Source organism: Mesoplodon bidens (genome assembly GCF_964165515.1).
Source record: "Mesoplodon bidens genome assembly, chromosome: 5".
NCBI lineage: Eukaryota > Metazoa > Chordata > Mammalia > Artiodactyla > Ziphiidae > Mesoplodon > Mesoplodon bidens.
In genome coordinates this window covers 11347808-11375800 of record NC_138161.1, presented here as the reverse complement: position 1 = coordinate 11375800, position 27993 = coordinate 11347808, and the positions used below count along the sequence as shown (strand labels likewise).

Sequence of the window (27993 nt, the reverse complement as noted above, 5' to 3'; positions counted from 1 at the left end):
ACTTCTGGGGAGCCACGTGCCCTCAGTCGCACACAGCGAGGAGCGTCCAGGGATGCGAGACGGCTGAGCGGCAAGAGACCCCGCGACGCCCGCCCCCCGACCGCCATCTTCCAGCTCAGGTAAGCTCAGAACGAGAACCTGCCCGGGGATAGGCCGATTCCGCCCGGTGACCCACGTCACGGCATCACGAAGGCCATCCGGCCCAAAACGCATGCGCGACGAGCGGCGCACCCACCCACGCGGCCCGGGCCCACTGCGCCGGCGCGAGCGCGGCGCACGCTCCGAGGCGGCCGGAGCCCACTGCGCCGGCGCGCGGAGCGGTGCATTTTGGGACATGTAGTTTCCCCGCGGCATTGTGGGAGTCGTGGTTCGTGTGCCGGCGGCGAGCTGGATCTTCCGTGGCCTGGAGTTGTAAGTGGATGGCGTCCGTGTCTGCCGAATCCTGACCCGAGACTCGGCAGCTCTTTGGGGGCGCTGTGGAGTTCGGCGACCCGCCCCGCTTTTGCACTTTCTCTGCAGGACGCTCTCCAGCGGGCCCCCCGGGGACCGCGGGGTTGACAGCGGTCATGTCCCCCCACCCCCTCAGAGCGTCCTGCCTGGCTAGGTTGTCCAGGCGCCGCGAAATCGGCGGATCCGGCGCCGGGGGCGGCGTGTTGAGGCTGGCACGCAGGCCGAGGCGGGGGGACCCAGAGGTGGTTCCCGCCAGAGAGATTTGGGGGCGAGCGAATGCCCTGGAATGTTCTGTAGAATGGGGGGGGGAGGGGAGCAGTGGTCGCCCTTGGTCCTCATCCTCTGGTCTGAGCGGGGCAGGCGTTGCTCCCAGGTATCGCGGCTGTAGCGGACCCTGGCCCGGCCCTCCGGCTACGGAGGAGCCGAGGCTCAGCCCGTCGCCCTGGGAACCCCCGCCGACCCGGGCGTGGGGCTCAGAGGTCGACCAAGTGATACCCAAGGTTCAACTGGAACCCTCTCCTCCCCGCACCTACCTCTACTTCAGATGACTGGGTGAAGGGTTGGGGTGAAAACGGTAGAGACGGGGAATGAGAACGGCTTCGGACAATTCAAACTAAGGACACAGCCTAATGAGTGGCTGGAATGAGACACCCAGAGACAGACCGACCCTTGGGTGTGTTAGGTGTGCCAAGAAGAAAATTGTGGACTACACATTGTCCATATTGCTGTAATTGGCCTAATCAAAATAAGCCACTGGCTCTTCTATTTTTTAGGAGGAATCTGGCAAAGGAGAAATCAGGATATTTTTGCAGTGAAGGAGAGAGAACTATTTCTTCCTAAGCCATTATTATTTTGGAGTTCTAAGCTAAGACGGTGGATAGTTCCAGGGGAAGCTTAAAACTTCCTGCACTTCACAGATTTTATGCCTCTCAAAATTGTCCCGTTCTTGTTGGCTTTTCAGTTCAGCCCTCAGATGCCAGCTGCCTCCTGGTTCTAATATTGCATCAGGTGTACATATGGCAGCAGAGCAAATAGCCTGATGATATTTTTAGCTTTCTCAGTTGTTCTCATTTGCTGAAGTCCTGCAGGGTGCTACAAAATTAGCTGAGTTGGAGCCTGTAATTTAAGGGAGATGGAGAAAAGTTATCATTTGGAGGCAGTGGGTGGGGATGAGTTTGATTGATTTGCCCTCTCATCTCCCGCCCTCAATGCACTCCTTCCACTGCTTTGCAGATGGACTTTAAATATGTCTCTTTCCTAAAGAGATTGAATTTTATCACTCTAGATATGATGTTGAGGCAGCTGCCAGTATATTTTTAGTCAGATTCTGTGATATCAAAGAGAGTGGTGACTTAGGCATTTCAGTGTTATACAGCGTTGTTCTTTGGATTCAGGTTTTTAAAATGATAACACTTTGGTTTAGAGAGGCTAATGGCTTGCCCCAGGTCACATGCCTTGCCATTGGTGCCACCAAGAATAGAGTCCAGATCTCCAGTTCTCCTGCTTGCCCAGTGGTGGTTCTTTATACCATACCCTGCTATCTCACTTTGCCCTGGATGCCACTTGCTTATGTTCTGCAGCTTGACATGTCCATTAGTGGAAAGAGGTATTTATCGTAACAGTTATGGTTGATAATTTGTTCAGTGTTTTTCATGTGCTGAACATGGTGCTTAGATGATCCAATCTTTGAAGGAGAATTTACAGACAAGGGAGCTGAGGCTTAGACAGGCCCAGTGACTCGTACAAGGTCACACCGCTAGTAAACATAGTACATATTTACCAGAGGGCCAAACCACCGGGCATTCTTTTTATTTCCCCCATAACCTTTTTGGACCTATTCGTGGTCCTTGACCTTGGGAATTAATATCTTACCAACTTCAATTCACTGAGTATGTAATTTGGGCTCAGAAAATGTGTGGGGAACAGCCAAACCTGTCTACTTATATCTGCAGGCAACTCAATAAAAGCAGGAGTTGTAAAAATAAAATTTGCACAGCCTTAAACATTTTAATTTACAACATGGCTGATTCCTGAGATGATTAGAGATTATTCAAAGTGAAAATTCCAGCAATGGGTTATAACCTGGTAGGAACATATTTCTCCAGTGCAGGGCAGAATCTGCTGCTACTTAAAGACAAATAGGCCATATATACGTGAAGGTAATAAGCACCTTCAACCATGGTCATCACATTTAAACAGATTTATGGTGTAAATTCCTGTTGGTAGCTTATCTGACTTTGAAAAAGTCACGGGGACAACTTGGCTATCTTGTGCCAACTGCCAGCTTGTTTTCAAGATACTATGACCTTGAGTAAATGAGGTCTGAACTTTTTCTATTTAGATGTTTTTCTAAGTGAAAGTTTTAAAAACCATCTTCCCTGAAGTTTATCTCATTAGCCCCATTCTAAAGGCCTGTGAAATTTTCTGCTTTCTTGATTCTAATTGTAAGTACATTTAAAGAGAAGCATCCCCATGACTTTTTCCTGGAAAGCTCTCTGTCTGCATTAGGATAAGACTCTGGGGCTGCACTGGATGAGTTCGAATCTCAGCCCCCACCATGACTCTGGACGTGTCACAGAAACTTTGTTTCCTTATCTCCAAAGTGTAGACGGTAAACTGCACCTCCTGGGGCTGGTGTGAAGACGAGCTGAGTTAACACATGTAGTGCACTTCAGCACAGCCGGGCACAATGAAGCGAAGCTGTGACTATTATGCTCAAGGTCGCCGAACTGCAAAAAAAGTAGGGGCCCCAGAGCCCATCTAGTTGACACCCCCATCTTCATTTGCAGATGGGACGGAGGCCCCCGGAGGGAAGTCACTTACCAGAGTATGTAGGCTCTTCATCCAGAGCTCAAGTCTTCTGACTCTTGGGGTATGTGTATTCTAAAAATAGTGACGTAGGAGGCCTCAGAGCAAATCCTGCCTTGTCACTTCCTGCCTCACCTCCCCCCAGGTCTCCCTCACGTTTTAGAGGGAATTCTAGGTTTGAATGGCTTTCTTAGGATACTGTTTTCCCCCATCACTTATTCCCTTCCCTCCAGATACTTAAAAAAACCAAGATTACCTGAATTAACACTCAGACGACCTGAGAAATAAAATGACACTCATCCACAGACCAGCTCTCGTTCAAGGCAGGGGGTGGGTGGAAGAACAGATTCTGGACCTGGGCTCTTGTGTCTACAGATGAATGGAATGGGAGCGCACGTCCCCTCAGGAGCAGTGCCGCCACCTCCGCTGGGCTGTGCTCCCTTCCCCAGTGAAGTGCAGCCAAGGACATCTTTCTGCCCAGCAAGAGGCAAGGCTGTCTCGACCCTCACCCAGGCCTTCTGCTTTCCAGCAGGCTCCGGTCACCTTGTTGGGGACACTTAACCCTCCTCTCTGCAGAGCTTGCCGTCTTTGTTCATGGGCCTTCTCTCCATCCAAGAGAAGTCTTCCTAAGGTGGTCTGCGCTAGAAAGCCCACTCTAACCTGCTTCTCTTCCCCACCAGGACAGTGAGACCTGCCGCTCCGGCCCCCTCTCCAACTTGCCTGAGTGGAGTGGCCCACACTGACCAGGAGGGAACTCCCAGTTGGCCCAGCATGAACTGGAAGGTAAGAATACCATTAAACATTTATGGCTTGGGGTTTTTCTTTCTGCTGATCGTAAAAATTCAGAATAATAATTCTGTAGGGATGGGTTGATTGAGAAGAAAGAAAAGAAGGAAAAAAAGTAGATTAAGGCAGGAATCCTAATAATATGTAATATTTTAAATGAAAACAGATAAATGTACATTTATTCGCCAGACTTTTGGAGGAAGGCTAGGCCTTTTCTTTGAGAGGACATCGACTGCCCTCGGATCTGCCTCACTTTTCTTGCAAAAACCATGCCTTTGAAGTGTCACCTATAATTTCACACTTTGGTTTTTGTAAAGTGGATGAGTAAGGATCTGATGAAGCAATCTGCATACAGAATCTCTCCTGATTTTTTTTTTTTTTTTTTTTTGCGGTACGCGGGCCTCTCACTGTTGCGGCCTCTCCTGTTGCGGAGCACAGGCTCCGGACGCGCAGGCTCAGCGGCCATGGCTCACGGGCCCAGCCGCTCCGCGGCATGTGGGATCTTCCCGAACTGGGGCGCGAACCCGTGTCCCCTGCATCGGCAGGCGGACTCTCAACCACTGCGCCACCAGGGAAGCCCCCTTTCCTGATTTTTATGCTCTTCTTCCCTAATCTTTTACATCTGTGTTGCCAACAGTATCATTTTTTTCCAGTTCAAATTGAGTCTTTCAAAGCGTGCAACTTAGTTTTCATGGAAGCAGACTTTCCTTTACATAGTCATAGTTCATGAGTCTCGTGTTTAAATAAATTATCTATTATAACATCAAGTGCTACTTGAGTAAACTGGCTGCAGAATAAACACAACTGACCCCTGTAAAACCTTAGATGCAGTTGGTGGGAGCAGAAGTTCAAGGGCAAGCAAAGAGTTCCCTGTTAGCCGCGAGCATTCAGAGGGCTGTGGGCATAGTCAGCACGTCTTAGAGAGGGGAGTGTCACGTTACCTCCGGGAAGGAGATGGAGTGGGGTAGGTTGGAGGTTGGCTGAGAGAGCAGTCACGAAAATAGATGCTTTGAGAAGTATCAAATCAAATCAAAATCGTGTATCGTCTCACTGTCCAGAGATGGCTACTATTAACAATTTTGGTGTATTTTCTTCCCATGCTTTTTCCACATATATGTGTAATGTGTGTATTTTCAAACTTAGCATCTCATTGCATGTATTTTTTCAATGATCATAAGCATTTCCTTGTTCAGAACAGCCACTGGCTTTCATCGCAAGACGTGGAAGGGTCTGGAAGCAGGATCAGGGAGGCGGGAGAGGACAGACCCCCCTCCTTCCCCAGCTCCATGGGGCTTGGGGGGCCCTGCGGGAGGGCTCTGGGGACTGAGCCTGGTTGAGATTCAGCAGGCGGAGTGAGCATTCTGTGCAGGGCTTGGAGATGCGGGAGCGTTTGTTTCGCCTGTGTTGGGGTTCCAGAGCTGCCAGTAGAAAGGCTGGGAAGGAAAGACAAGGCAGTAAGAGAGTGTGGGGTAGGAGAAGCAGAGAGCAGTGTGGGGTGAGATGTAGGGAAGGCTTTTTAGCCTCTGCAGAGCCTGACGACAGGCGGTAGCTGGTACCAGAGGCCACGTCAGCCAGCGAGGGTCAGACCGTGTGCTTGGTGCTGCAAGGCCGCAGCGTGTAGCACGACCACCTTGAGGACTAGTTAAAATATGGATTGTGGCCCCATGCCCAGAGTTTCTGATTGCGTAGGCCTGGGCTTAGCGAGTTCCCAGGCGATTCTGATGTGTACCAGTGAGGCACTACGCAGAGAAAGTTTTCTTTCTAATTGTGGAGTGACATCGACCCACTTGACCACCCAGGCCCATCCTGCTCGTCACAAAAGGAGTCCTTTCCTGTGTCAGCAGCAAAATCTGCCTGTACCTTCCCAACTTCGGGCAGACACACAGCTCCAGGGCTGCCAGGGAGCGGCTTCATGTTTAAAGGGGGGCGCCCTTGCATGTAGTGTCAGAAAGGAATGGCCTCTCCTGCCCTGATTGCGGTGAGCCCCCGGTGAATCCTGTGCTTCCCTTTCTAGCTCAGTCGGCCTGTGGCCATCAGCCCTACCTGTGTCCTTAGCAACAGAGTGTGTTTAAAAAGTCAGTCATTCTCATGACACAGGTATTGGGATTTTGTTTAAAAAATTGTTAGAGATCTAATCCACCCAACTATATTTTACTCATTTACTTCCTTGAAGATTTGCAGGTTTGGGGAGTTAACGTGAGGGGTTTGTTAGAAGGAAGTCAGAGGAGGAGATGGAACACGACTGAAGATTTAGCAAAACTAAAGAGCGTTGCAGGAACAGGGGCCCTGAAACCTTTCGCTTTAGCCCTTGTGGTGTCCTTGACCCCCACTGCCTCTGCCCGGCCCTTTCTCAGTCCCAAAACTTCCACCTCTTGTCACCTTCTCTCCACAGCCTTTAAAAAGAAAGTAAATACGGAAACCACTTACCTGGGTCCATTTGTTGATGTGTTTCCATTTCAGTGGGTTTCTAACTTCTGGTTGCAATGATGTACATTCCTGTAACTGCCACAGCTAAGTTTTGGGTTTAGGTCACGGGAACCATGGGCTGTGATGGAGGCTCGGTTATAACAGGACTCCAGAGGCTCATCCATAGAGAACTGAGAGAATTGGAAGAGGGTAACTTTTGCCAGAGTAAGCCAGGGTTCGGTTAGCCTGGAAAGTCCTAGTGGACGTAAAAAGAAGTTTATATCTCCAAACTGGTGATCTTTGCCTCCAGGGAGGTACAATTTGGCAATCTTTTCTTTCTTAGCTGGCTTCTAAACATAGAGCCAGTCCTCATCCCTAAAATGTGAGCCTTCAAGAAAGTAGAAGAGTTAGAGGGTAACTGGGGGGAGGTCGGGGAGATTAGCCATAGGTCTGAGGCAGGAAGGACCTGGACACCAAATCAGGATTCTAAGCTGCTTCTACTCGTCAGGATAAAAGGTTTCACTCTTGTAACCTTTTTAGTCTTTTATACTGTTGCCAGAGTGAGCGTTCTGAAGTGCATAGGTTGTGCTTATTCTTTACCTTAAAATGATTTTGTGGTTGAAAACCATTATCTAGTTACTCAGAGTGTTCTTGGGACATAATTAGTTGATTTCATTAATTCCACTACATTAAAATCAAGAATCAGTGGAAAGACAGCTGGTGTGGGGGTTGGAATGTTCTGTTCCAGCTCTGGCCTCCTCGTGAATTAGCCGTGTCACGTGGATGGGACTCTCAACTGCCCTGAGCTTTACTTTCCTCGCTTGTATAACAAGGTGTAGACCAAGTCGTCTTGAAAATCCTTTCTAGCCCTCCACGTCTGCAAGCCTACTGTTCTCAGCTAAAGGTTTCACTAACTAGTTTCAGATGAGCTTTAGTGAAACCATTGGAGGGAGGGACTAATGCACTGTCCATCGCAGAGTCTCATTATACTGGTGCTGCCTATAATAAGTGATGTTTGGCATTTAACCTGATGGTTTCATTGGACTAAATCCTACCTAGTCCTCTAGCATCATGATCTCTCAACGAAGGCATACCTTTTCACTTTACTTGGGAAGGAATTTTTAATCACACAGAAAGCTCATAATGATCACTCAGGTCATACTAATCATGTTTACAAAACTAGTATAGTATTTGCCTTGAGATACCTGTGATATACAGAATTTCATAATAAAGCCTGCTGGTGCAAAAAGTGAGTAATTCCAACCCCTAGTTACTCCCCAGCCTTCATTCTAGCCAATGGGTTAAAACTTGCCTCCGACAGGAAATTGTAGGAACAATAAACAAGTAGCTAAGTTTTAATGTTTTAAGTTTCATTGTGTTTTATTTATATATTTATTTTATCTTCAAATACCAGTGCTCATGAGTAGCTGGAACCAAGAGAAAATCGTAGCATCCTCTAAGGGTGGCGAATTCAGAAGGAAGTTTTGGTCCAACCTCCCTTTGCAGGTGAAGCAGCAGAAGCTCAGGAAAGTCAAGTGACGGAGCCAGGTCGCACGGTCTGTCAGTGGGTCAGTCAGCGGCACAGCTGGGCTGGGACCGATCGCCTGGCTCCGGCTTCTCACACTGGACCGAGCTGCTGCGTCAGACGCAGGGGGCCAGGTGGTCGGCAGCGTGCAGGGTCAGGTTGTAAGGGAACAGAGTTATGACATCCGCCGGCCACTGGTGGGCCTCTCTGCGAAGCCAGCAACAAGGGAGTGATGAAGGGCACCTGAAACTAGACTGTCAGTGACACGGGGACAGGGACCTCGTCTGTCCTACCTCAGTGAAGCTCTAGTATCTAGTGTAGTGCCTGGTGTGTAATAGGTGCACAGGAAATGGGTGTTGAATGAAGGAACATGAAAGAAACCTTCCTTATCAATTATCGATCATCTAGGATAGTTTCTTTCCTCTTTAAGGTTCTCGAACACGTGCCCCTGCTGCTGTATATCTTGGCAGCGAAAACATTAATTCTCTGCCTGGCATTTGCCGGAGCCAAAGTATACCAAAGGAAAAAATTGGAAGCAAAACAGCAAAAACTGGAAGCTGAAAAGAAGAAGCAGTCAGAGAAGAAGGATAACTAAAGGGAAATCAAAGGTACTGGGACTTTGCAAATGCAGACTGCACAGTGGGTTAGGGCGGGCCTGTCCTTGCATGTGATAGTTCAGAGGATTCCGGATCCCTCGATCTGAAGGCTGTGGGTGAGCGCGGAGCCCCACCTGTCACAGGAGGTAGCACAGCCGTGTATAAGGTGCGGGGTGCAGGTCCTGACCTTCGAGCCCCGTCTGCTCGTGAGCCGCAGGGCACGTGTGATTAGCCCACGCCTCTGCTCTCAGCCTGCACTGGTTCCCTGTCATTGGGAGCAATGGTGCTTAACAGGATTTGGGCCCCAGGACTCTTGAGAATATCATGACAGTTGTGGACCTTCTCCCTGCAGAAGCTCACATACTAGAAACACCTAAATTGTACATAAAATTGCAGACAGGGGTGGGGAGGAAGTGGGGTCACAGGTCATTTAAGACCCCTGCCTGTACCTAAGGTTAAGAAGCCCTGCTAACCTCAGGATAATGCCTCCTAGGTATGGCATATAAATCCCTTCCCAGTGTGTCCTCACCCCGGTCACGTTTGCCCCCTTTGCTTCCTCTCTCTATGCTCCTGCAGGCCGTCCTTGACCACGATAGACGTTCATGCCCCTTGGCCTTTGCTGGTCGGTCCCCTGGCCAGAGGGCCTTCCCGATGACCGCCTCACTGGGCACAAAGTCTTCCTCATTGCTGTAGCCCAGTGCCTGTCCCAGAGCACAGGGGGTGCCCAGAATGTGTTTGTTGAGTTAAGGCACCAGGAAGTTATTAAACACCCCCTTACAGATCGAACTTAGGACAATTAGCAGTTCCCTAAATTCTATTGTGCTCATCCAGTTTCATCACTTCTCAGGTTGAGTTCTATGCTTTTCTCTAAAAATTAGAGGATTCAAATATGGTAGCAGGGAATTCTAGGTCAGTGGTTTCCAAAGTTGGCTAATGATCAGGATTTGCCTGGGGTGCTTGTTAAAATGCAGATTCCCAGGGTCCAGCCTCAGAGAGATTCCATTCTGCCTGTGGTTGCGTCTGGCATCCGTTGTTCTGAAGACGTTTTAGGTGATCCTTATGCTGTCTTCTCAGCAACAGGTCACTGTAGGAACCACTGGGTTGGTGACCTCCAAGACCTCTGTCCACTCTGTAGACGTGAATTCCCTTACAATACTCGTAGACTTGTTGAGGCTAAAAAGCATACTTATGAGTGATAATCGTAATAACGTGTTGAATGGTTGTTCTGGGCTAGCATTTTGCTGAGCATTTCACATACAGCGATGTTACCGACCACTCCTGACGGCCCCATGTGGTCCATTCAGATCGAAAAATGGCCCCCACCATACATGGTGCAGGGCAGAACCAGAACTGCACCCAGGTCGGAAGGTCAACCCCAGTGTGTCACTCCCGGTTGCACGGTGTCCTGGTCCTGAATGCCGAATTCAGGGAGGGAGCTGCGGGAAGCGCCCAGCTCCCGTTCCTCACCCCAGGGGAGGAGACCATCCTCTCACTGGTCCTTAGTGAGCTGGATACGCTGCCAGGCCAAAGAAGTTATTGTTATGAAATTGTGCCTTTTTTTTTTTTAAAAAAAAGATGTTATATTGACTGAAATTCATGAGTAGGCACTAGAGTGGGGAAAGAGGGAGCACTTCAGAATTGAAACAGGTGAGGGAAGGCAGTTTCCATTGAAACGTTGATGGGATTTCTAATCCATAGAGTCATCATTTTGTGTGTTAACCACAAAGAGAAAGAAAAGATGAGGTGTGAGGTCATAAACGCTTCCTCCTTCCCACAGACTTCAGTAGAGGCCCGTCAGTGAAGTAGGGATGGATGGCTTGTCCAGCTGAGCCTAGAACTGACCAGGGCGGTTGGTTTCCCGTCCTAGGCTGGCAGCTTATCAAAGCTTGGCCTGGAGCCTTGTTTTAAACAAAAGGGCTTTTTAGACGAAAGGAAATTGTGATGCTAAAACTTCATTCCTTAATAGATAAGCTTCAGTGGTTTCTGTTTAAGTGTAAATGGCTGAACAGAAAGGTTAATGCTGAACAAGTCAAACAATCACTCTTACTCTGTGAGACATTTCATACTTCTCCCTTTGGTCTTCCTTTCTAGATTTTGTAATCTAAATGTCAGCTTGAGTGGACTCCGGCTGAGATGAAAGATGTAATTATTGAATGGTATGTCAGAAGATAAACTCCCAGCCTGTAGTCTACCTTAAAATGATGTGAATTTTTCTGTGCTTTTAAAAGAACCAGTATTTTGTTTACTAAAATGAAATAGCTTTGTAAAAAGGGTGTCTCTGGTCTTTGGAATAAGCCAAAGTATGTGTATGTCTCTCTCTCCTTCTCCCTCTCCCTCTCCCTCTCTCTCTCTCTCTCCTTCTCCCTCCCTCCCTCTCCCTCTCTCTCTCTCTCTCTCTCTCTCTCTCTCTCTCCTTCTCCCTCCCTCCCTCTCCCTCTCTCTCTCTCCCCTTCTCCCTCCCTCCCTCTCCCTCTCTCTCTCTCTCTCTCTCTCTCCTTCTCCCTCCCTCCCTCTCCCTCTCTCTCTCTCTCTCTCTGTCTCTCTCTCTCCTTCTCCCTCTCCCTCTCTCTCTCTCTCTCTCCTTCTCCCTCCCTCCCTCTCCCTCTCTCTCTCTCTCTCTCTCTCCTTCTCCCTCCCTCCCTCTCTCTCCCTCTCTCTCTCTCTCCTTCTCCCTCCCTCCCTCTCCCTCTCTCTCTCTCTCTCTCTCTCCTTCTCCCTCCCTCCCTCTCCCTCTCCCTCTCTCTCTCTCTCTCCCTCTCCTTCTCCCTCCCTCCCTCTCCCTCTCTCTCTCTCTCTCTCTCTCTCCTTCTCCCTCCCTCCCTCTCCCTCTCTCTCTCTCTCTCTCTCTCTCCTTCTCCCTCCCTCCCTCTCCCTCTCTCTCTCTCTCTCTCCTTCTCCCTCCCTCCCTCTCTCTCTCTCTCTCTCTCCTTCTCCCTCTCCCTCTCTCTCTCTCTCTCTCTCTCTCCTTCTCCCTCCCTCCCTCTCCCTCTCTCTCTCTCTCTCCCTCTCCTTCTCCCTCCCTCCCTCTCCCTCTCTCTCTCTCTCTCTGTCTCTCTCTCTCCTTCTCCCTCTCCCTCTCTCTCTCTCTCTCTCTCCTTCTCCCTCCCTCCCTCTCCCTCTCTCTCTCTCTCTCTCTCTCTCTCTCTCCTTCTCCCTCCCTCCCTCCCTCCCTCTCTCTCTCTCTCTCTCTCTCCTTCTCCCTCCCTCCCTCTCCCTCTCTCTCTCTCTCTCTCTCACACACACACACACACACACACACCCCTCTGTGTAGTGAGAGGAGGGAGTTTTGCATTTCCAGCACCTCCTAGCCCTGGGTACCAGAGCACAGGTGCACCTCCGCCGACGACGGGGGGGGGGCCGTAGCTGTCGCTGCTCTCCCTCCCCCACCCCTCCGGCCCTCTAACCTGCTGCCCCAGTGCCTACGCTCCTTGCCTCGTCTTCTCTCCTCCGAGCACTGCGGCTCTTTCTTGTGTTTTCATTGTTGGGGGGAGGGGCTGTTCGCTGCTCCAGGAGCATCGTGCCTCTGCTGACCCGTGAGGTCCTTGCAGGGAGGGGTACGGGTTGAGACCCTCCTGCCCCGGTGGGTACCAAGTCTAGGAGGAATTGCCTGTTTGTGAGGAGGAAAGAGGATCCCAGGTGTGCTTTGTTCTCTCCCCACCAGTTTGCTTGTTCCGATTTGCCGATATGAGATGGAGGGCGGGACATGCCCAGCAGACTGTAAGATTTGAGAGGAGTGGGGTCCATAAGTCTTTTGACTCAGCCCCTAACCGATTGAGGTCTCTATCAAAAGGCTCCTGTTTTTTCACTTCTCTCAAGATACCACAGAGGATGGGGAATGAGGCAATGGTAACCAAAGCCACAAGTATGGTAGAATGTTTGGTCTCGTTGCAGGCAGCCACGTGGAAAATCTGCGAGAGGGCATGTTAGTAGATACTCCCCCTACCTCAGCCCGGCCCCACGCCATCCTGGCCCAGGTTGGCAGAACTTGGAATTTTAAGCATGAGGAATAAAGGGAATTATATTTTTCTTAAGTTTTACTGTGATTGCTGGCTGCTCCGAATCACAATTTAGAAAACAGAATTTACACAGAATCAAAGTTTTAAATACAGGAGACTTTGACTCTACAAGCTACAAATCCCAAAATAGAAGGGGACTTTCCCTCATGCTCGCACCTCAGCCTCCCTGCAGGATGCTGCTCTGGCCTTTGCCTGGGAGCCTCGCTGTGGCCTGGGTCTCGTGCAACAGGAACAGATGACCAGAGCAGAGGTGAGGTGCCCTGCGATCTCTGCAGCCTGGCACCCTCGCTTCCCTGACCTGCTCAGGTAGGGTCCAGAGCTGACCCTGGGCCATGGCCTAGCCTCCTGCCTTTGTCAGGGCGGACTCTGCATCCTGGTGGGTGACCCACCCACCCTGCCCTAGGCTCCTGCGCTAGGGCCTCGGCCTCTGCTTCCTCACCGCTCTGCAGGATGAGGGCATAATGGGCTCCCAGCACACCTGGCATCACACCCACTACCTCTGGGCACCCTTTCCTCATATGTACTTACACCTGTGTGCCTCATAAATTCAAGGGCAGGGGATGAGAGAGAGATGAGATGAGAGTGGCCTTGGCTTTTCATGGAGACTCTATGCCCACCTAGTAGATGCTCAGGTTTATTTTAAACACAGGTGTGTTTCTAGGCTTTGGCATTTAGAACTCAGGTTTGGAATTGGTGGAACATCTGGCCGTCTTCTTGGAAAATTCCGTAGCAGATCATCTAAGGATAGGAATAAACCATTGACCGCGCCCACAGGTTTTCTGTAAATGGAGTTTTGGGGTTTAAGTTAACCTTTCTGATACTCTCTTCTTCCACTAGGGGGAGATAATCACTATAGTAAGTCCCCTACATACGAACGGGTTCTGTTCTGAGAGTGCGTTCGAAAGTTCAATTTTGTGTGTACGTCCAACAGAGTTAGCCTAGGTGCCCAACTAACACAATCGGCTCTATAGTACTGTACTGTAATAGGTTTATAATACTTTTCACGCAAATAATACATAAAAAACACGAGAACATTTTTAATCTTACAGTACAGTACCTTGAAGAGTACAGCAGTACAGTACAGTACAACAGCTGGCATCCAGGGGCTGGCATCGAGTGAACAGGCAAGAAGAGTTACTGACTGGAGGAGGGAGAGGAGGTGGGAGACGTTAGAGCTGAACGGTCGTCAGCAACAGGAGACGGAGGGCAAGCTGCAGTTTCAGTCACGCCTGACGTTGATGGCACAGGTTCTGCTTCCTTGCTGGAACCAGATGCATGTTTGCATCTTTGAAAGTTTGAAACTTGAAGGTTTGTATGTAGGGGACTTACTGTAGTTGGAGTTATTGATACTATTCCAACCCTGTGTACATGAAGTCAGTAGATTTGTAGCTTGACTTTAAATAAGTGGTTGGATGCCTGAACACGTGGGTGGATGGAGTGATTGGTAAAGCCCACACCCAGGACCCCATCTGACTGCACCTACCCAGCCTCTCTCGGGACCATAACTGAGAACGATTCCATAAGACCACCGTCCCTGGGCAGCTGAAAGATGTTTCAAAGAACGTAAACTGGAATCTATGTCTTCCACGCACAAGAGAGCCCCAGGATCCCTCACACAGATCATATTTCATCTTGTTAGACGGGTTCCTAACACGTTTTTGGTTTTTTTCGTCTCACAATAAGGAAGCCGAGGCACAGAGAGGTTAACCTCTCTGTCTAAGGTTCCCCAGCCGGCAAGAGGCAGAGACAGGATGTGGACCTCGCAGTTCAGCTCTGGGCCTGTACTTTTCACTTCCGTGCAAGGACAGGGCAGGTGGGCAGGCGTTCTTGTTCTTCCAAGTCGTGGGTCATCAAGTCTTCAAGACGACAACGTAAGGACAGAGGCCAGGCTGTGGGAAGTGGGGAGGGTTTGAGGAAATAGAAACAGTGCCGTTTGCATCCTAATTTCAAGTGTGTGTGTGTGTGTGTGTGTGTGTGTGTATGTGTGTGTGTGTGGTCTGCAAAGTCAGGAAACATTTTTGTCTGAGCAATATGTTAATTACAAATAACTGGTTAGCTTTCAAATAATTGGCTCAATATTTCCCTTGAGTTTCCAGATGTTTTGGACACTCTCTAATATACTGATTGTACTTTTCAAAGATTCACAATTAGCCCCATTGAATTAAATTTGGAGGGACTTCACGGCGAGCTGATTATTTAAAAATTGTCAAAGAAGTTCTCCCAACTTTGCCGCCTGCTGTGCACCTCAAAGGTGGGGACAGAGACATTGGTAGCCTTAGGGGAAGGCAGGGTTGAGGGAAAGGTTTTTCCAGAAGGAGTAAGCTTGAGCATGATCACCGGCTGAAGGAGATGCGAGAGGAAAAGGGAAGGAAACCTGGCCCGGCTGGAGGTGGGTGGCATCTAGGGGCCGGGCACTGAAGGCCCCAGTAAATGCAGGGCGAGGAGATACCCAGGGAAGCTGTGCTGGGTAAAGGCCTCGGTTTCCCCTTTAGCTTGAGGCAAGTCCTGCTCTGAGCGCGGGAGGGATGCTGGGTGCAGTGGGCAGAGCCCGAGGACCTGGGGTCTGCAGTCCCCTCTCCCCTCTCCTTCCAGGTCAGGGGCCTGAGTTGTGGACTACAGCTCCCTTCAGAGACTGCAGGGCCCTGGCTGTCACCAAGTCTGCTGTGGGGAGGGTGGCTTTTGCCCCCATGAGCCCTGCTGGGTGACACCTTTGTAACTGCCTGCAGTCGGGCCTGGAAAACCACACATGGGTTTTTAACCAGGAGCTGGACTCCTTGGTGGGAAAACTTATGCTTCCCCGCCCTAACCTGAAAACCCTAACCCATCATCCTGCTCAGCATCCTTCAGTGTCTTTCCTTTCCTTCTAGAATAGCCCAAACTCCTCCTCATACAACACGTTGTTTTCTTTTTCCATCCTGTCCTTTCCACACTTGCATTCTTCCTTTCATTCCACTCGCACTGCTCCCTGCCCGCCACATGCACACTTGCACGCACACGTGCAAGCGCGCACTCACATACCCCATGCCCTGGGAAGTGGGTAAGCTGGGCACACTTGACCTGCTTCCTGGGCTGGCCGTCCCCTTCCCCCTCTACCCACTGTGATGAAGTCCCTGCTCTTCCTCTGGCCTTGGCTCCAGTTTCACCTCTTCCTGCCGCTCTGCCCCTGACTCCCCAGCCAGGCCCTGGACTCTGAGCCCTCACTCCCCACACCTCCAAAATCTCACTGACCGAGAGGTACTCCACACCACCAACCTGACTGCCTCCAGGGCCCGAGCTTACTTTCTTTGGGCCCCTGTCCGGGCCACACGTGACAGGCACATAGAAGGTGCTCAAATATTTGGTGAGTGGATGAGTGGTAACACCCAAAGGACGGGGAGCAGGGATTTTCAGCTGGCCACATCACCACCCAGAATAAAGACTACTTTTCCCAGCTTCCCTTGTGACTAAGTCTGGCCAATGAGATTTAAGTGGAAGGTTTAAGTGGAAGATTTAAGTGTGAGACTTCCTGGAAAGCCCCTTAAAAGAAAAGGGATGAGCGCTTCTTCCTCCTTGTCTCCTTCTCTGCTACCTGGAATGATAATGCAATGGCTTTTTCAGCAGCCATTTTGGGCTATGAGGTGACTTTGAGGATGGAACCAAGTCTAGGACAGTAGAGGAAAAAGATAAGACCCTGAGTTCTTTATGATCGTGGATCCATCGTATTAGCCCTGAACTGCCACCTTAGCATTTCTTGTTTTGGTGGGGGATGGGAGGGTACCTTCTATTTTGTTTAAATCTCTGTGGTTAGGTCTCCACTACTCAGAGCCTGACCTAATCCTAACTGACCCATAGAGCCAGCTAGAGAGGGGTGTGAGGACTTCCTGATAGGAAGACGTGGATTCTAGTCCTGACCCTCCTGTCACTACAGGTGGGCATCCCTCCAGGTGAGTCAGTTACCATCCGACTTTGTCTTCATTTGTAAAATGAGCTTAACGATCACTGCCCTGACTATGTACAGGGGGTGTCTAAACTGAATGAGGTCAAGTATATAAAAATGTTCTGTACATGTAAAATGATTACAAATGGAAGGAGTGTGTACCACCTGCGGGGATGGGGGGCCAACTCGGTCCCCTGATTGGCCAGGTGCAGCTCGATCAACTCAGTTGAGCCTGGACCTTCCTTGAGTGGTCAAGGCCTGAGCCAGTGGGCGTTCAGCTCCATTTGCCTATTTCCCTCTGGGCTCTTTCCAGGGCAGCGCATTTTCCAATGCCCCACCTCCTCAGGGGGAGCCTGGCCCACAGGAAGGGAGTGGGCATGTGGTTGTTGGTCCTGATGAGGACCAAAGTGGATGAGATGTTCCCTCAGCCAACCTCTCCGAAGGAGTCAGTGCCACCGACATCACAAAGGGTCTTCCAGAGGATGTGTCCACACCCACAGGGCTGCTGGGCCTTGTCACCCACTGTTTATTTCATACAAGTGCTGCTCCCCAAAAGGTTCCAGGCTGTACTCACCATCCTCGCTGTCCACACCACCAGAAGAGACCTCTTATCCTTAATTCCCTAACCTATCTCAGATGGTCTTAAAAGCAATGCCAGAGAAAAGAATTTCCTTTGATCAAAAGACACATCTTAAGATGTGTCTACTCTGATTACAACCCAGTGATAAAAAGCAGCAAGAATTTGCCACAAAGAGTGAAAAGGAAATGAGGTCAGCTACAGTAGATGTAACTGTGGATGCGCTTGCTGGAAGCCCAGCCTGCACTGCAATAACAGGAGCTCCTGTTTATTGAGCACTGAGTTGGGGCTGGTCATGATGTAGCGTCTTGGTGTGTGCCAAGCGTTTAAAGCCCTCAACTCTAGTTTACGAATGAGTTCATTGAGCCTCAGGGAAGTAACTTGTCCAAAGTCTCATAGTTAACAAGCTGGAAACTTCTGATTCTAACGAGATCCATCCGATTCCCAAAACCCCGTGTACTTTCCATTATTTTCTCCTGGAAGTTTCCATGCTTGGCATAAAGCAGCATTTCTTAATTATGAGTACAATATTATGTAACTCAATTGCACATTACCCGTGGCCCTTTGATCTCTGGTTATACCAATGTTCTCTTTTCCCCTACTTGCTTTCTAATGATTGAACAAGGCCTCGAAGGAATACAATCCTAACTCGTTTTATTAGATCGTCTCGGTTTTCCAAGAAAAATAGCTCCTGTTGGTCTATCTTGTTCATCTGATAACCCAAGAACCTCCCATTTTTTTTTCTCACTGCAAAATAGTGTGTCTTTAAAAAGTACCTGCCTCTAGCTCAATATTGTGCTGAAGCATATTTTGTTGTGTCCAGTTGGAGGCAATCACTTTGCCAGATGATTGTCTGATGTCAGAGGCAAGCCTTACACCGTGTTTCAATAACCAAGCCAAGCGTGGCAGCTGGGCACATGGGCTTAGGATCTGACTGGCCCGAGTGTCTCAGTCTCCTCATCTGTAAAATGGGAAAGTGATAGAACCTACCTGAGAGGTTGTTTTGAGGGTGAACTGAGCTGCTCGTTAGTAGAGAGGCTGTGTGAATAACAGTTCTTCCTGGGAACTCTGGATTTGAACCTCAGCTCTTCTGCACTGGAGCGGAAGAGTTACGTATCTCTCTGTGCCTCCGTTTACCCTTCTGAGAAATGGAGACAATAGTAGTTCCTACATCGCAGACTGTTGTGAGGATTAAGTGAGTTAAGCGTGTATAGCTGTTAGTGCTTGTCACTACAGAACTCTGGACAGGTGTGAGATAAATGCGACGTAAGGGCAAAACGTACTCACATCCCCAGCCCAGGCTACTGACACTGAAGTCACCAAGGAGGTCTGAGTCCTACTACTTACCCCTAAGGAACATAAATTCTAAAACATACATGAAACAGGTAGTGAAAAAGACCACACAAAAGTACCACATAGTGGACTTCCCAGGCGGTCCAGTGGTTAGGACTCCCCGCTTTCACGGCAGGGGGTGCAGGTTTGATCCCTGGTTGGGGGAACTAAGGTCCTGCATGCCGCAAAGCATGGCCAAAATATAAAAATAAAAAATTTTCATAAAATAAATAAAAGGTTTAAAAATAAAAGTACCACACAGTGAGAGCCATTTCATCAGGGGTAACTGCCAGTGGGAAATGCAGTATTTCAGCTGGCAGAAGAAAACCTTCTTTAGAACCTGTGCTCAGCTGAATAACGGTTCCTAAATGTATCCAGGTCTGAATCTCTGGAACCTGTGAATGTTACCCTATATGGAAAAATAATCTTTGCAAATTAAGGATTTTGAGATGGTGAGATGATTCTGGATTATCTGGATGGGACCTAAATGCAGTCACACGTGTCCTTATACGAGGGAGGCAGAGGGAGATTTGACACAGAAGAGGAGAAAGTAATGTGGCCACAGAAGCAGAAATTGGAGTGATGTGGCCACAAGGCAAGGAAGGCGGGCAGCCACCCAGAAGCCACAAGAGGCCAGGAATGGATTCTCCCTTAGAGCCTGTGGAGGGAGCGTGGCCCTGCTGACACCTTGATTTTGGCTCAGCGGAACTGATTTCAGACTTCAGGCCTCCAGGACTGGGAGAGGATAAGTTTTTGTTGGTTTAATACATCAAGTGTGTGGTAGTTGTCACAGAAGCCACAAGAAACTCATACTGCACAGTCGGCTGTAAAGTGGGAGGTGCAGCTGAGAGTGTCTGGTTCCCAGTGGTTGGAGGTGGTGAGTGTGATTCATCTGCAGATAAAATGCATAATAACAGGATGCTGCAGAAGTCCACCGCTTAGTTGCTGAAAAGCACTGAACATCTGTTTTCTGACGAAGTGTTTCTAAATAATCCAGGGATCTCAGGAAGGAATTAGGGCAGAAGACAAGCAAAGAATCTGATTTTTCTGTGCTTGGCTACCGGGAACCTGGCCTCACCATCTGATATATAGGCAAGTCTGTTGGGGGTTGGTAGCAATTTTCAGGCGTTGTTTTTGACATACCCCGGAATAATTACTTCTATTAAAAAATTACTGCCTGAACATACATAAACAAGTGTGAATTTTGTGATATGTTTAATAGGAGGCAGGACTTTTTTTTTTTTATAAAAGTGAAAAATACCACCACAAATCCTTACAGCCACCATTAGCAGCAGCCCCAGACTTGAGGGTGCTGTTGTACCAGCCACAGGTGGCTCAGCAACCAGGGCCCCGAGATGCAACTGCATGACAGGTTAATGACCTCCCGTTGGGATTCTTGGAGTTGGAATGGGAGACGGATTGGATAAATGGGTTCTGTAGACCCTCCTGTTTACGTCACCTGTTCACCCACCAAGTCCAACTTGAACCAATCACTGTCATAGCTTTCCAGGTTCCTTATGGGGACCACCAACTTGCCTGGAGGATCTGGATGGGGTTTCACTTCCTTGGATGTCCCTTGCTCACCCTCTGCCTCCTTGCTTTCAAGCAATGGAAGGGAAACAGCCTGTTCAGCCACCATCTGGACCACATCTGTTGATGGCAAGCCGGCTCCCTGGGGATTATTTTGGTGGACTGAAACCGGTAGGCACACTAGTGAATTTCAATTTTTTGTGAGCACACTCTTGGTTCTCTTTTTTTCCTCACACAACCTTTAACTCTGTTCATCTCTGCTCACTTCCAAGCTCCTTTGGGCTCGGTTAACTCTCATCCTCTCACTGACATAATAGCCCTCAGAGTGGCCTTAACCAGATGAAAGTCAAGATCACTAATTTACCAACAAGATTTAATGAAACCTTCAGCAAACCATAAGCACTTTGCCAATGCCCTTAGGAAGCAGTCCTCACAGCATCCCTGTGAGGTCATTGTTGGAGTATCTTTGGCTGCAGTGGTCCAGAATCAAACCCAACAGAATTGGTAAAGATCATGCCCACAGCACAGCCCTGCTGTTTGTTAGAGGAATCGCACTTAAGAAAATTTACCAAGATAGTAGTTTTCCCATCTTTGTACTTTGTTAGTTAGTGTTCTCCATTTGCTTGGGTTTATCCTTTCAATCCCGTTGCTAATTAAATCACTGAAGAGTATATACTGGTAGGAATAGACACCATCAGTGGACTGCAAACAAAACTCCTTTCTGTTATTGATGATAAACCATTTCAGAGAAGACCAGGCTGAGTCTAGAGGGTTCAGATAACTGTAAGAGGAAGGCAGAGAGAGTAGTTTATGGCCATAGGACTTGGCCACCTCAGGACAACATGTGATGTTTGTTAAGTTACTGACTGATGGGACATGGGCCTGGGCCTCGGATTCTTTGTCTTCCTTTGGCTTCATCTCATCCTGCCGCCTTCTCTCTTTGACCACAATGGTGCACTGCCCATAGGTCTTCTTTGCCACATCACAGAACTCAGAGAAGAGGCTGTCTTCTTGTTTGATGCATAACTCATCCCTTAGGAACATCCGATATTTCCAAGGCATCCATCCTTGACTACCACCGGCGTGCACAATACACCAAGTTGGAGTTGGCATGAAATAGCCATCACTAAAATCTTCCCCTGTTACAAGACTCTCAGGGATATCAGTTTCCCCAAAATATACAGTTGTAAACCCATCATATTGCAGTGTTCGCAGGGTTTTCAAATACTGGAGACATTGCTTCCCCTTCATGCTATTGAATAGATTTCTGATAATAATGTTTCTTAAAAGAGGTTTTGCAAAGTGAGGCATGGTAGCTCTTCAAGTGTTTTTCAAAGCTTGAGTGTCTCCATCTGCAGAGATCTGGCAAGAGTGGGATGATGACCTCATAAAGGGCTTTGTTACCGCTGAGCTGGTCCCATAGATACACTTTAGATTTCAAAGCATCATGAAACACACAGTCAGAACAATTCCTTTCTGGCTTATATGACGTGGGAATGGGAATGGCAAGCCATCCAAGATGTTACTTTGACATTGCAACTGTAGTAGGTCTGGAGAGAGATTGGCAATTGTATTAGTTTGCTAAGGCTGCCGTAACAAAACAGCAGAAATTTATTTTTTCACAGTTCTGGAGGCTAGAAGCCCAAGATCAAGGTGTCAGCAGGTCTGGTTTCACCTGAGACCTTTCTCCTCGGCTTGCAGATGGCCACCTTCCCCCTATGTCCTTATTTGGCCTTTCCTCTGTGTCCCACGTGTCTCTGTCCTATTCTCTCCTTATAAGGACTCCAGTCCTGTGGGATTAAGGCCCACCCATATGACCTCATTTTACCTTAATCACCTCTTTAGAGACCGCATCTCCAAATATAGTCACATTCTGAGGTCCTGGGGGTCAGGGCTTCAACATGAGGTTTGAGGGAAGACACAATTCAGCCCCTAAAGCAACCTTTTAACAGTGATGAGCCAAGTTCCTGACTCATTTCCAATTATTAGGTCATGAGGATGGAGTGTAATATATTTGTTCATTCAACCATTCTGAGCACCTACTATACACCAGGCATTGTGCCAGGCCCCAGGCGTACAGTCATGATGTGTCCGGTGAGGCCTAGACACATATATGGTTTATGTCTGTGTACACATGGACTTTGTGCCTGCTCCCTGTCCACTTTCACAATCAAGAGTGGTTTTTCCAGGTGGCAGAAAAGGTATGGCAAACAGCGAAAGAAAGTCAGCCTGCATACCTGTCTTGCACTGGGGCTGCCAATTCTTGCGCTAATTCAATACCCCGTCTACAAAGGACTTTAATTTTATATACTCAAGGCAAAATGACAGTTTACTTCAAACTCTAGCAGCCTCTTTAATTTCCTTTGTATTTTCTTGTCTCCTTAAAGATCTTTCATAAATGTGAATAATGGGTTCCCTCAAACGAAGATGTGGACAAACTGATTTATTGGGTCCTTTTCTCTACTGTTGAATGGATGAAGATTTTCTTCCCACAAAGTTTTCTTGGGACTCAAGTTTAGGCAATGCCAGACAGTAAGACTAACCTAGCATAGTAAAGTTAACATGAAGCCTGTGCTCTCCAAGCAACTTTCTCAGAGGCTAGAATCAGTGGGTTTGGGTTGATAATTGTGGCCATTTTCTCTTAGAATTTTTCTTCTGGTGGCAGGAACCATTTTCAGACCAAATTTGATATGGATGCTAAATATGTAGAAGTGTGGCTGCTTGGTTGAAGTGGTAATGGTGGTCCTAGAGCCCCCCCCCACCCCGTTCAGACACCCCTTTCTGCCTCCTCTCCCACAGGACCCTGTGGCCTGGAGCGATGTGAAAACATGTAAGACAATGAAGTCAATTCCAAGACAACAATTCTTTGCTTCTCTCTCGTCCAGTCTTCAGTTATGTATGGATATGAGAAACATGCTCAGAAGTGTAGAAGAAAATGTATAATGTTACCTTTTGTAAATATATGTGTGTGTATAAATGATAAAGAATATACATACTTGCTTGTATTTTCAAATATAAACAACAGAAGAATAAACCTAACACTAATTAAAAATGCTTACCTATAGGGGAAGGGATAGAAAAGGCGGGAGGGAAAAAAGGGAGAAATCTTTTCTGAATGTATCTTGTTCTATAGTTTTGACTAGAAAATGTAAACATTTCACATTTTTTTAAAAAAAACAAGAGTAAAAAAAGAAAACTAAAACACAATGATCTCTAAAATATGCAAGAAAATGGAAACTAATGAACCTCACTGCTTATCATGTCAGAAACCAAAACAAACAAACTCAGTAGCAATGTATACTCCTACCCTCCAGATTATGGTCTCTCAATATTATTTCCTACTGAAGGAATCAGGGGTCCTTTGATTGTAGGTCTGGGGAAGGAAATGTGCAAGATGAGCTTGGGACATCTTGTCCAACCTGACAGAAAGGAAGGCAACAAAGACCACAAGCATCCACCCTCACTGGCCCAGGGAGAGGCCAAGCCTGCATCCGGGCAGGACCAAGAAGTAGCCTTCCAGGCAGCAAAGTGGGTGGGGTCTGGACTCAAGCAAAGCATTGCACCATGGGCGGCCAGAGAAACTCAGAGAACCCTTCCCTTCACTCCTTCCCCTGATGCTATGCCTTGTGGCTTTCCCCTTCTTGACTTCAGGTGCTGTTGGGAGACACTAAGGGCTTGGGAGAAAGAACAAAGCTTCACCTGGGTCACGTCCCACTTTGGAGAGTGTGCAGGGTAGCAGAAGGGCCGCCAGGAGGCAGTAGGTATATGTCTCCTTGATGACTTATAAGGCAACACCTTTTAAGTACCTCCCAGGACTCAAGATAGAACCTTGCTTTCCCAGAAGCCTCACACCCCACACCCCTTCCCAGTCACAACCTTCTCCCTTGGCCCTAAGAGTCACCACTTTCTGCTTTTCTAGAAAACACTTCTGTACTTCTTTCTTCTCCACTGCCTGGGTAACGGATATTCTAAGGTACAATTCTGTCACATGTTTAATTCATTGAAATTAATTTTGTATAATTGGGAGGTCAAGTTTGTTCGGTTCAAAGACGGAGAGTAACAGAAATCTTAACTCAGTGTGTAAGTATTAGTGTGGTTCTGTTGGCACACCTGCCACAAATTGTGCTCGTCACCAAAAGGGGGGAATGTTTGGAAACTGGTTTCACCAACCGTAACCTCCCCCCACCAAATCCCATAAACTGAAAGAGTTGCCGCACATATACACAGATGTGTGTTTACATGTGCTACTTTGAGTCTTATTCCACAAACTTGGTTGTGCAGGAAACATTATGCTTATTTTATTGTTGAATTTAATTTAATTTTTTTATACAGCAGGTTCTTATTAGTTATCTATTTTATACATATTAGTGTATATATGTCAATCCCAATCTCCTAATTCATCCCACCACCACCCCCTGTCACTTTCCCCCCTTGGTGTCCGTACGTTTGTTCTCTACATCTGTGTCTCTATTTCTGCCCTGCAAACGGGTTCATCTGTACCATTTTTCTAGGTTCCACATATATGCGTTAATATACGATATCTGTTTTTCTTTCTGACTTTCTTCACTCTGTAAGACAGCCTCTTATTGATATAAATCAATCACACTGGACTCGGGCGTTGTAGGGGCTCCTTACCCCACCCTCAAGGCCAGAGTGTTGGCAGGATGCTGAGGCCACCCCTCCCCGCTGCTCACTGTGGGCACGTGCGGATGTGCCTGCATCCAACCCTGTGGTCCCGGCACCTAGGCACTGCAGTCCTGCTGGGGCTAACAACCTCAAGGCTAGGATCCGGCCCACTGAGGTGTGTGCCCAAGGCCACTGCCCCAGGAGACCCAGCCAACTCCAGGGGGACCAAGAGTGAATAGGCTGAGGACCCCGCAGTTCCTCCAACCCAAGAGGCTCTGTCCGGCCCAAGGCTTGGGTACAGCTCTGCCCCCATTCTCTCCTCTAGGCAGCCCTGTCCTCCCCTACCTTCTGCAGGACAAGTAGCACAATCTCAGCTACAGGGGAAGAGGGCCTGCCCTCAGGCTTTCGGCCTGGCATCCTGAACCTGCTCCAGGTCAACGAGCACAGAGCCCAGCACCCCCTACAAAGGGCAGGGCAGGAAGGAAAAACTGCTGGGAAGAAACCCAAATTCACTGCTCAGCAGACGATCCACCACTGAGTGTGTGTGTGTGTGTGTGTGTACACGTGTGTATCGGACTTTTCATCGTCCCACAACCCGCTGTTGGAGTGTCACCCCCAATGAGACATGTCTGTCAAGTGAGGTCACGAAGCCCCTGCTCTGTCGGTGACTGGGGGTGATGATATTGTTCTAGAGCACTTAGTGCTGGAAACAGCACTGGTGCCTCAACATGAAGCATCTTGGTTAATCCTCACGGCGACCCATGGAGCTGGAATGATTATCACCCCGCTTGGGAGACAAGTCGCTTGGGGAGAGAGGACAAAAGTGCCCCTCCTCTTTGCCAACCAGGAGAAGAATCCCCAGTCACCTTTTTTTCACACACAAAAAAAATCCTTCTAATGTGCTTTCTAGAGCTAAGGAGAGTTGACCAGAACCAAGGGGGCGCTTCTCACACGCCTTGACCCTCCTCACAGCTGCTTTTCGTCACATGTAGGATGAGAGAATTGGACCAGGCAAGGGAGGAGTTTCATTCACCCCAAAATGTGATCTTTCTCTTTCCTGTGAAACAAAAAAGATGCATGTGAGTGTGGATGTAAGAGTGTGTGTGTGTGGAGAGTGTGTATACATATGTGGAAGTATGTGTGTGTGTGAGGTGTATATGTGGGGTAGATTTACACATGTGAGTGTGTGTGTGCACATTCATGAGTGTGTGTGTATATGTGTGTGGGATGCTGTGCACGTGTGTTGTGTGCAGATGTGTGTGTGAATGTGTGTGTCTGCGTGTGAGTGTGTGTGGACGGTGTCATGTGTGTGAATTTTGAACACCTGGACCTGTGGGAGGACGTGCAGCTCTGGACGCACTTCCTGTGTTCTCAGCAGCCGAGCAGCAGTGCTCAGAGAAGCCGCCTTCCTCAGGCCCAGCCCAGCGTGACAGCCCCCCGCTGGGCACTCCTCCCACGGCTCATGGGCCACATCATCCCCAGCTCCCCGCCACTGGGAAGGAGCTGGAACCATCAGGGTAATCACCAAATTCTCTTCAACCTTCCTCAGCTCGCTTCTTGCCTCGTTTAACGGAGGCAATTCTCCCACCCCCAGCTTCTCCTCCCGCCTTCACCTGGAAGACAAGGACCAGCCCTCAGTGCTTCAGCTGCTTCCTGACACTGCTTGGAACAGCACTGAGGAACTGTCAGAGGAGCTTTGCTTATGCCTGGGCCCCGAGCTCAGAGGTTCTGATGGAATTGGTCTGGGGCGAGGCCCAGGCATCATCAAGCTTTTTACAGACTTCTATGTGATTCTAAGGTGAGGCCAAGTTGAAACCCCCTTTTGAGAGCAAGGCCTGATCAGAGCCTGGTGGGGACCTATGGGTGTAGAGCTGGCAGGGACCCCAGAGTTAGTTTTAAAGGGAACAGAACAAATTTTTTTTCCTCACATAAAATTTATAGACTACTTTTTAATGTAGAAAGGGTTGAGTTTTATATGAATGAAAAGGATAGAATGTAGGGAATGGGACTGGCCTTTCCTCACTCCTACAGAGACCCGAGGAACCTCCGTGGAAAAAGGAGTCTTAGTCCCTTTGTGCTGCTATAACAAGTTACCACAGATGGGGCTTAAAAATAATAGACATTTATCTCTCACAGCTCTGAGGTCTGGGAAGTCCAAGATCAAGGTGCCTGTAGACCCAGTAGATACAGTGTCTGGTGAGGGCCCACTCCCTGGGCCCTCAGACAGTCACTTACTCAAGGTTTCCTCACATGAAGAGGGCAGAAATTGTAGGAGGCAAGCCCTCAGGTCACTTCTCCTAAGGGCACTAACCCCATTGTGGGGGCCCCACCCTTATGATCTCATTACCTCCCAAAGGCCTCACCTCCCAATGCGTCACATTGGAGGTTAGGATTTCAACATATGAACTTTGCAGGGGACACAAACATTCAGTCCTTAGCACATGGTTTGAGAACCTGGGATCTGGTTCAATTCTGTAGTAGCCATTGGTACTCTTCCTGGATTGTTTGGCTCTGGCCTTCCAGGCACAGGGTAGGATGGCACTTCCCCCACCCCCTTGTGGTTGGGAGGACCATGGGCAGTGGTAGGCAGGTGTGATGTGCGTCTCTTCCAGGCTGGAGCATTTAACTATCCAGGTGCGACTCTCTGGAACTCTTCCCTTCAACACCAAGACCAGAGATGTTTCAGACAGTGGCTGCTCCAGAAACCTGGGTCTCAGAGCGAGGACAGTAATGACACAGAGCAGAGCCCCAGCCAACCCACCTTGTGCAGGGGGCATGAGAGAGAAATGAACCTAGCCCAAACCAGTAGCTTTCTCATTCCTCACCTTGGATGAAAATAAAGGTATATTTTGGATAAATAATTCACAGAAATATCACATGGACCTAGCTTTGAACTTGTTGCCCGCTGTTTGACAATATACAGGTTTCTTAGCCTCTCTGCACCTCAATTCCCGGATAGCATGCACCTCGTGGTGTTTATAAAAGGGATCACCCAGCTAGTATACATCAAGGCACCCAGCGTTTGGTAGTGTTCATTAAATGTTAGTTTTCTTCTCTTCCTACGGCACCTTTAATGGACACATGTTTGCCTCCCTGCTTCCATTTTCCCGACCACCCCCCCCACCCCACTCCCCGACAGTGCCCTGAGTTCGGTTCCAGTGTTCACCTGTCTCCCATGAAGCTCAGGTTCTTTTGGAGGAAGCCATGTCAACTCCTGCTCCAAACTTAAGCCAATCAGCGCATCCCACTCCCCCAGCCACTGCGTGGTTCGGGGAGTGCTCGTGACATAAGCAGCCCCCAGTAAATCTTGGGGCTCTTGCCAGGACTTCTGGGCCGTCAGGACCTGAGAGGGGCCCAACCTTACTTCTCTCATCTCTCTTTCCCCAGGAGGAGATCCGTCCTCTGTCCTTCATGCAAAGAGCCTC

General features: G+C 48.7%; 2 protein-coding genes across 5 annotated transcripts; one reads left to right on the top strand and one right to left on the bottom strand.

The window, feature by feature from the left end:
- The first annotated feature begins 351 nt into the window (after positions 1-351).
- On the top strand, positions 352-22976 carry SMIM11 (small integral membrane protein 11). Of its 4 annotated transcripts, XM_081235614.1 has the most exons (5): positions 393-411; positions 3240-3322; positions 3939-4041; positions 8406-8583; positions 10663-10841. In XM_081235614.1, exons 3-4 carry the CDS (start codon positions 4030-4032, stop codon positions 8568-8570), a joined length of 177 nt encoding a protein of 58 aa, XP_081091740.1. In that variant the 5' UTR covers positions 393-411; positions 3240-3322; positions 3939-4029; the 3' UTR covers positions 8571-8583; positions 10663-10841. The 4 variants fall into 4 exon arrangements, with proteins under 4 accessions (XP_081091741.1, XP_081091742.1, XP_081091739.1 ...); XM_081235615.1 differs by lacking the exons at positions 3240-3322; positions 10663-10841 and adding an exon at positions 22742-22976 and having other exon boundaries at positions 352-411; XM_081235616.1 differs by lacking the exons at positions 3240-3322; positions 10663-10841 and adding an exon at positions 13637-14248 and having other exon boundaries at positions 352-411.
- LOC308618151 (uncharacterized protein C21orf140 homolog) lies at positions 20021-22713 on the bottom strand. The gene has a single exon (XM_081235612.1). It carries the CDS (start codon positions 21251-21253, stop codon positions 20498-20500), a length of 756 nt encoding a protein of 251 aa, XP_081091738.1. The 5' UTR covers positions 21254-22713; the 3' UTR covers positions 20021-20497.
- Positions 22977-27993: the final 5017 nt, after the last annotated feature.

What these genes read in the sequence shown, in the direction of transcription:
- LOC308618151 (XM_081235612.1), bottom strand. Translation starts at nt 21,253, where the DNA reads ATGCCTCACTTTGCAAAACCTCTTTTAAGAAACATTATTATCAGAAAT.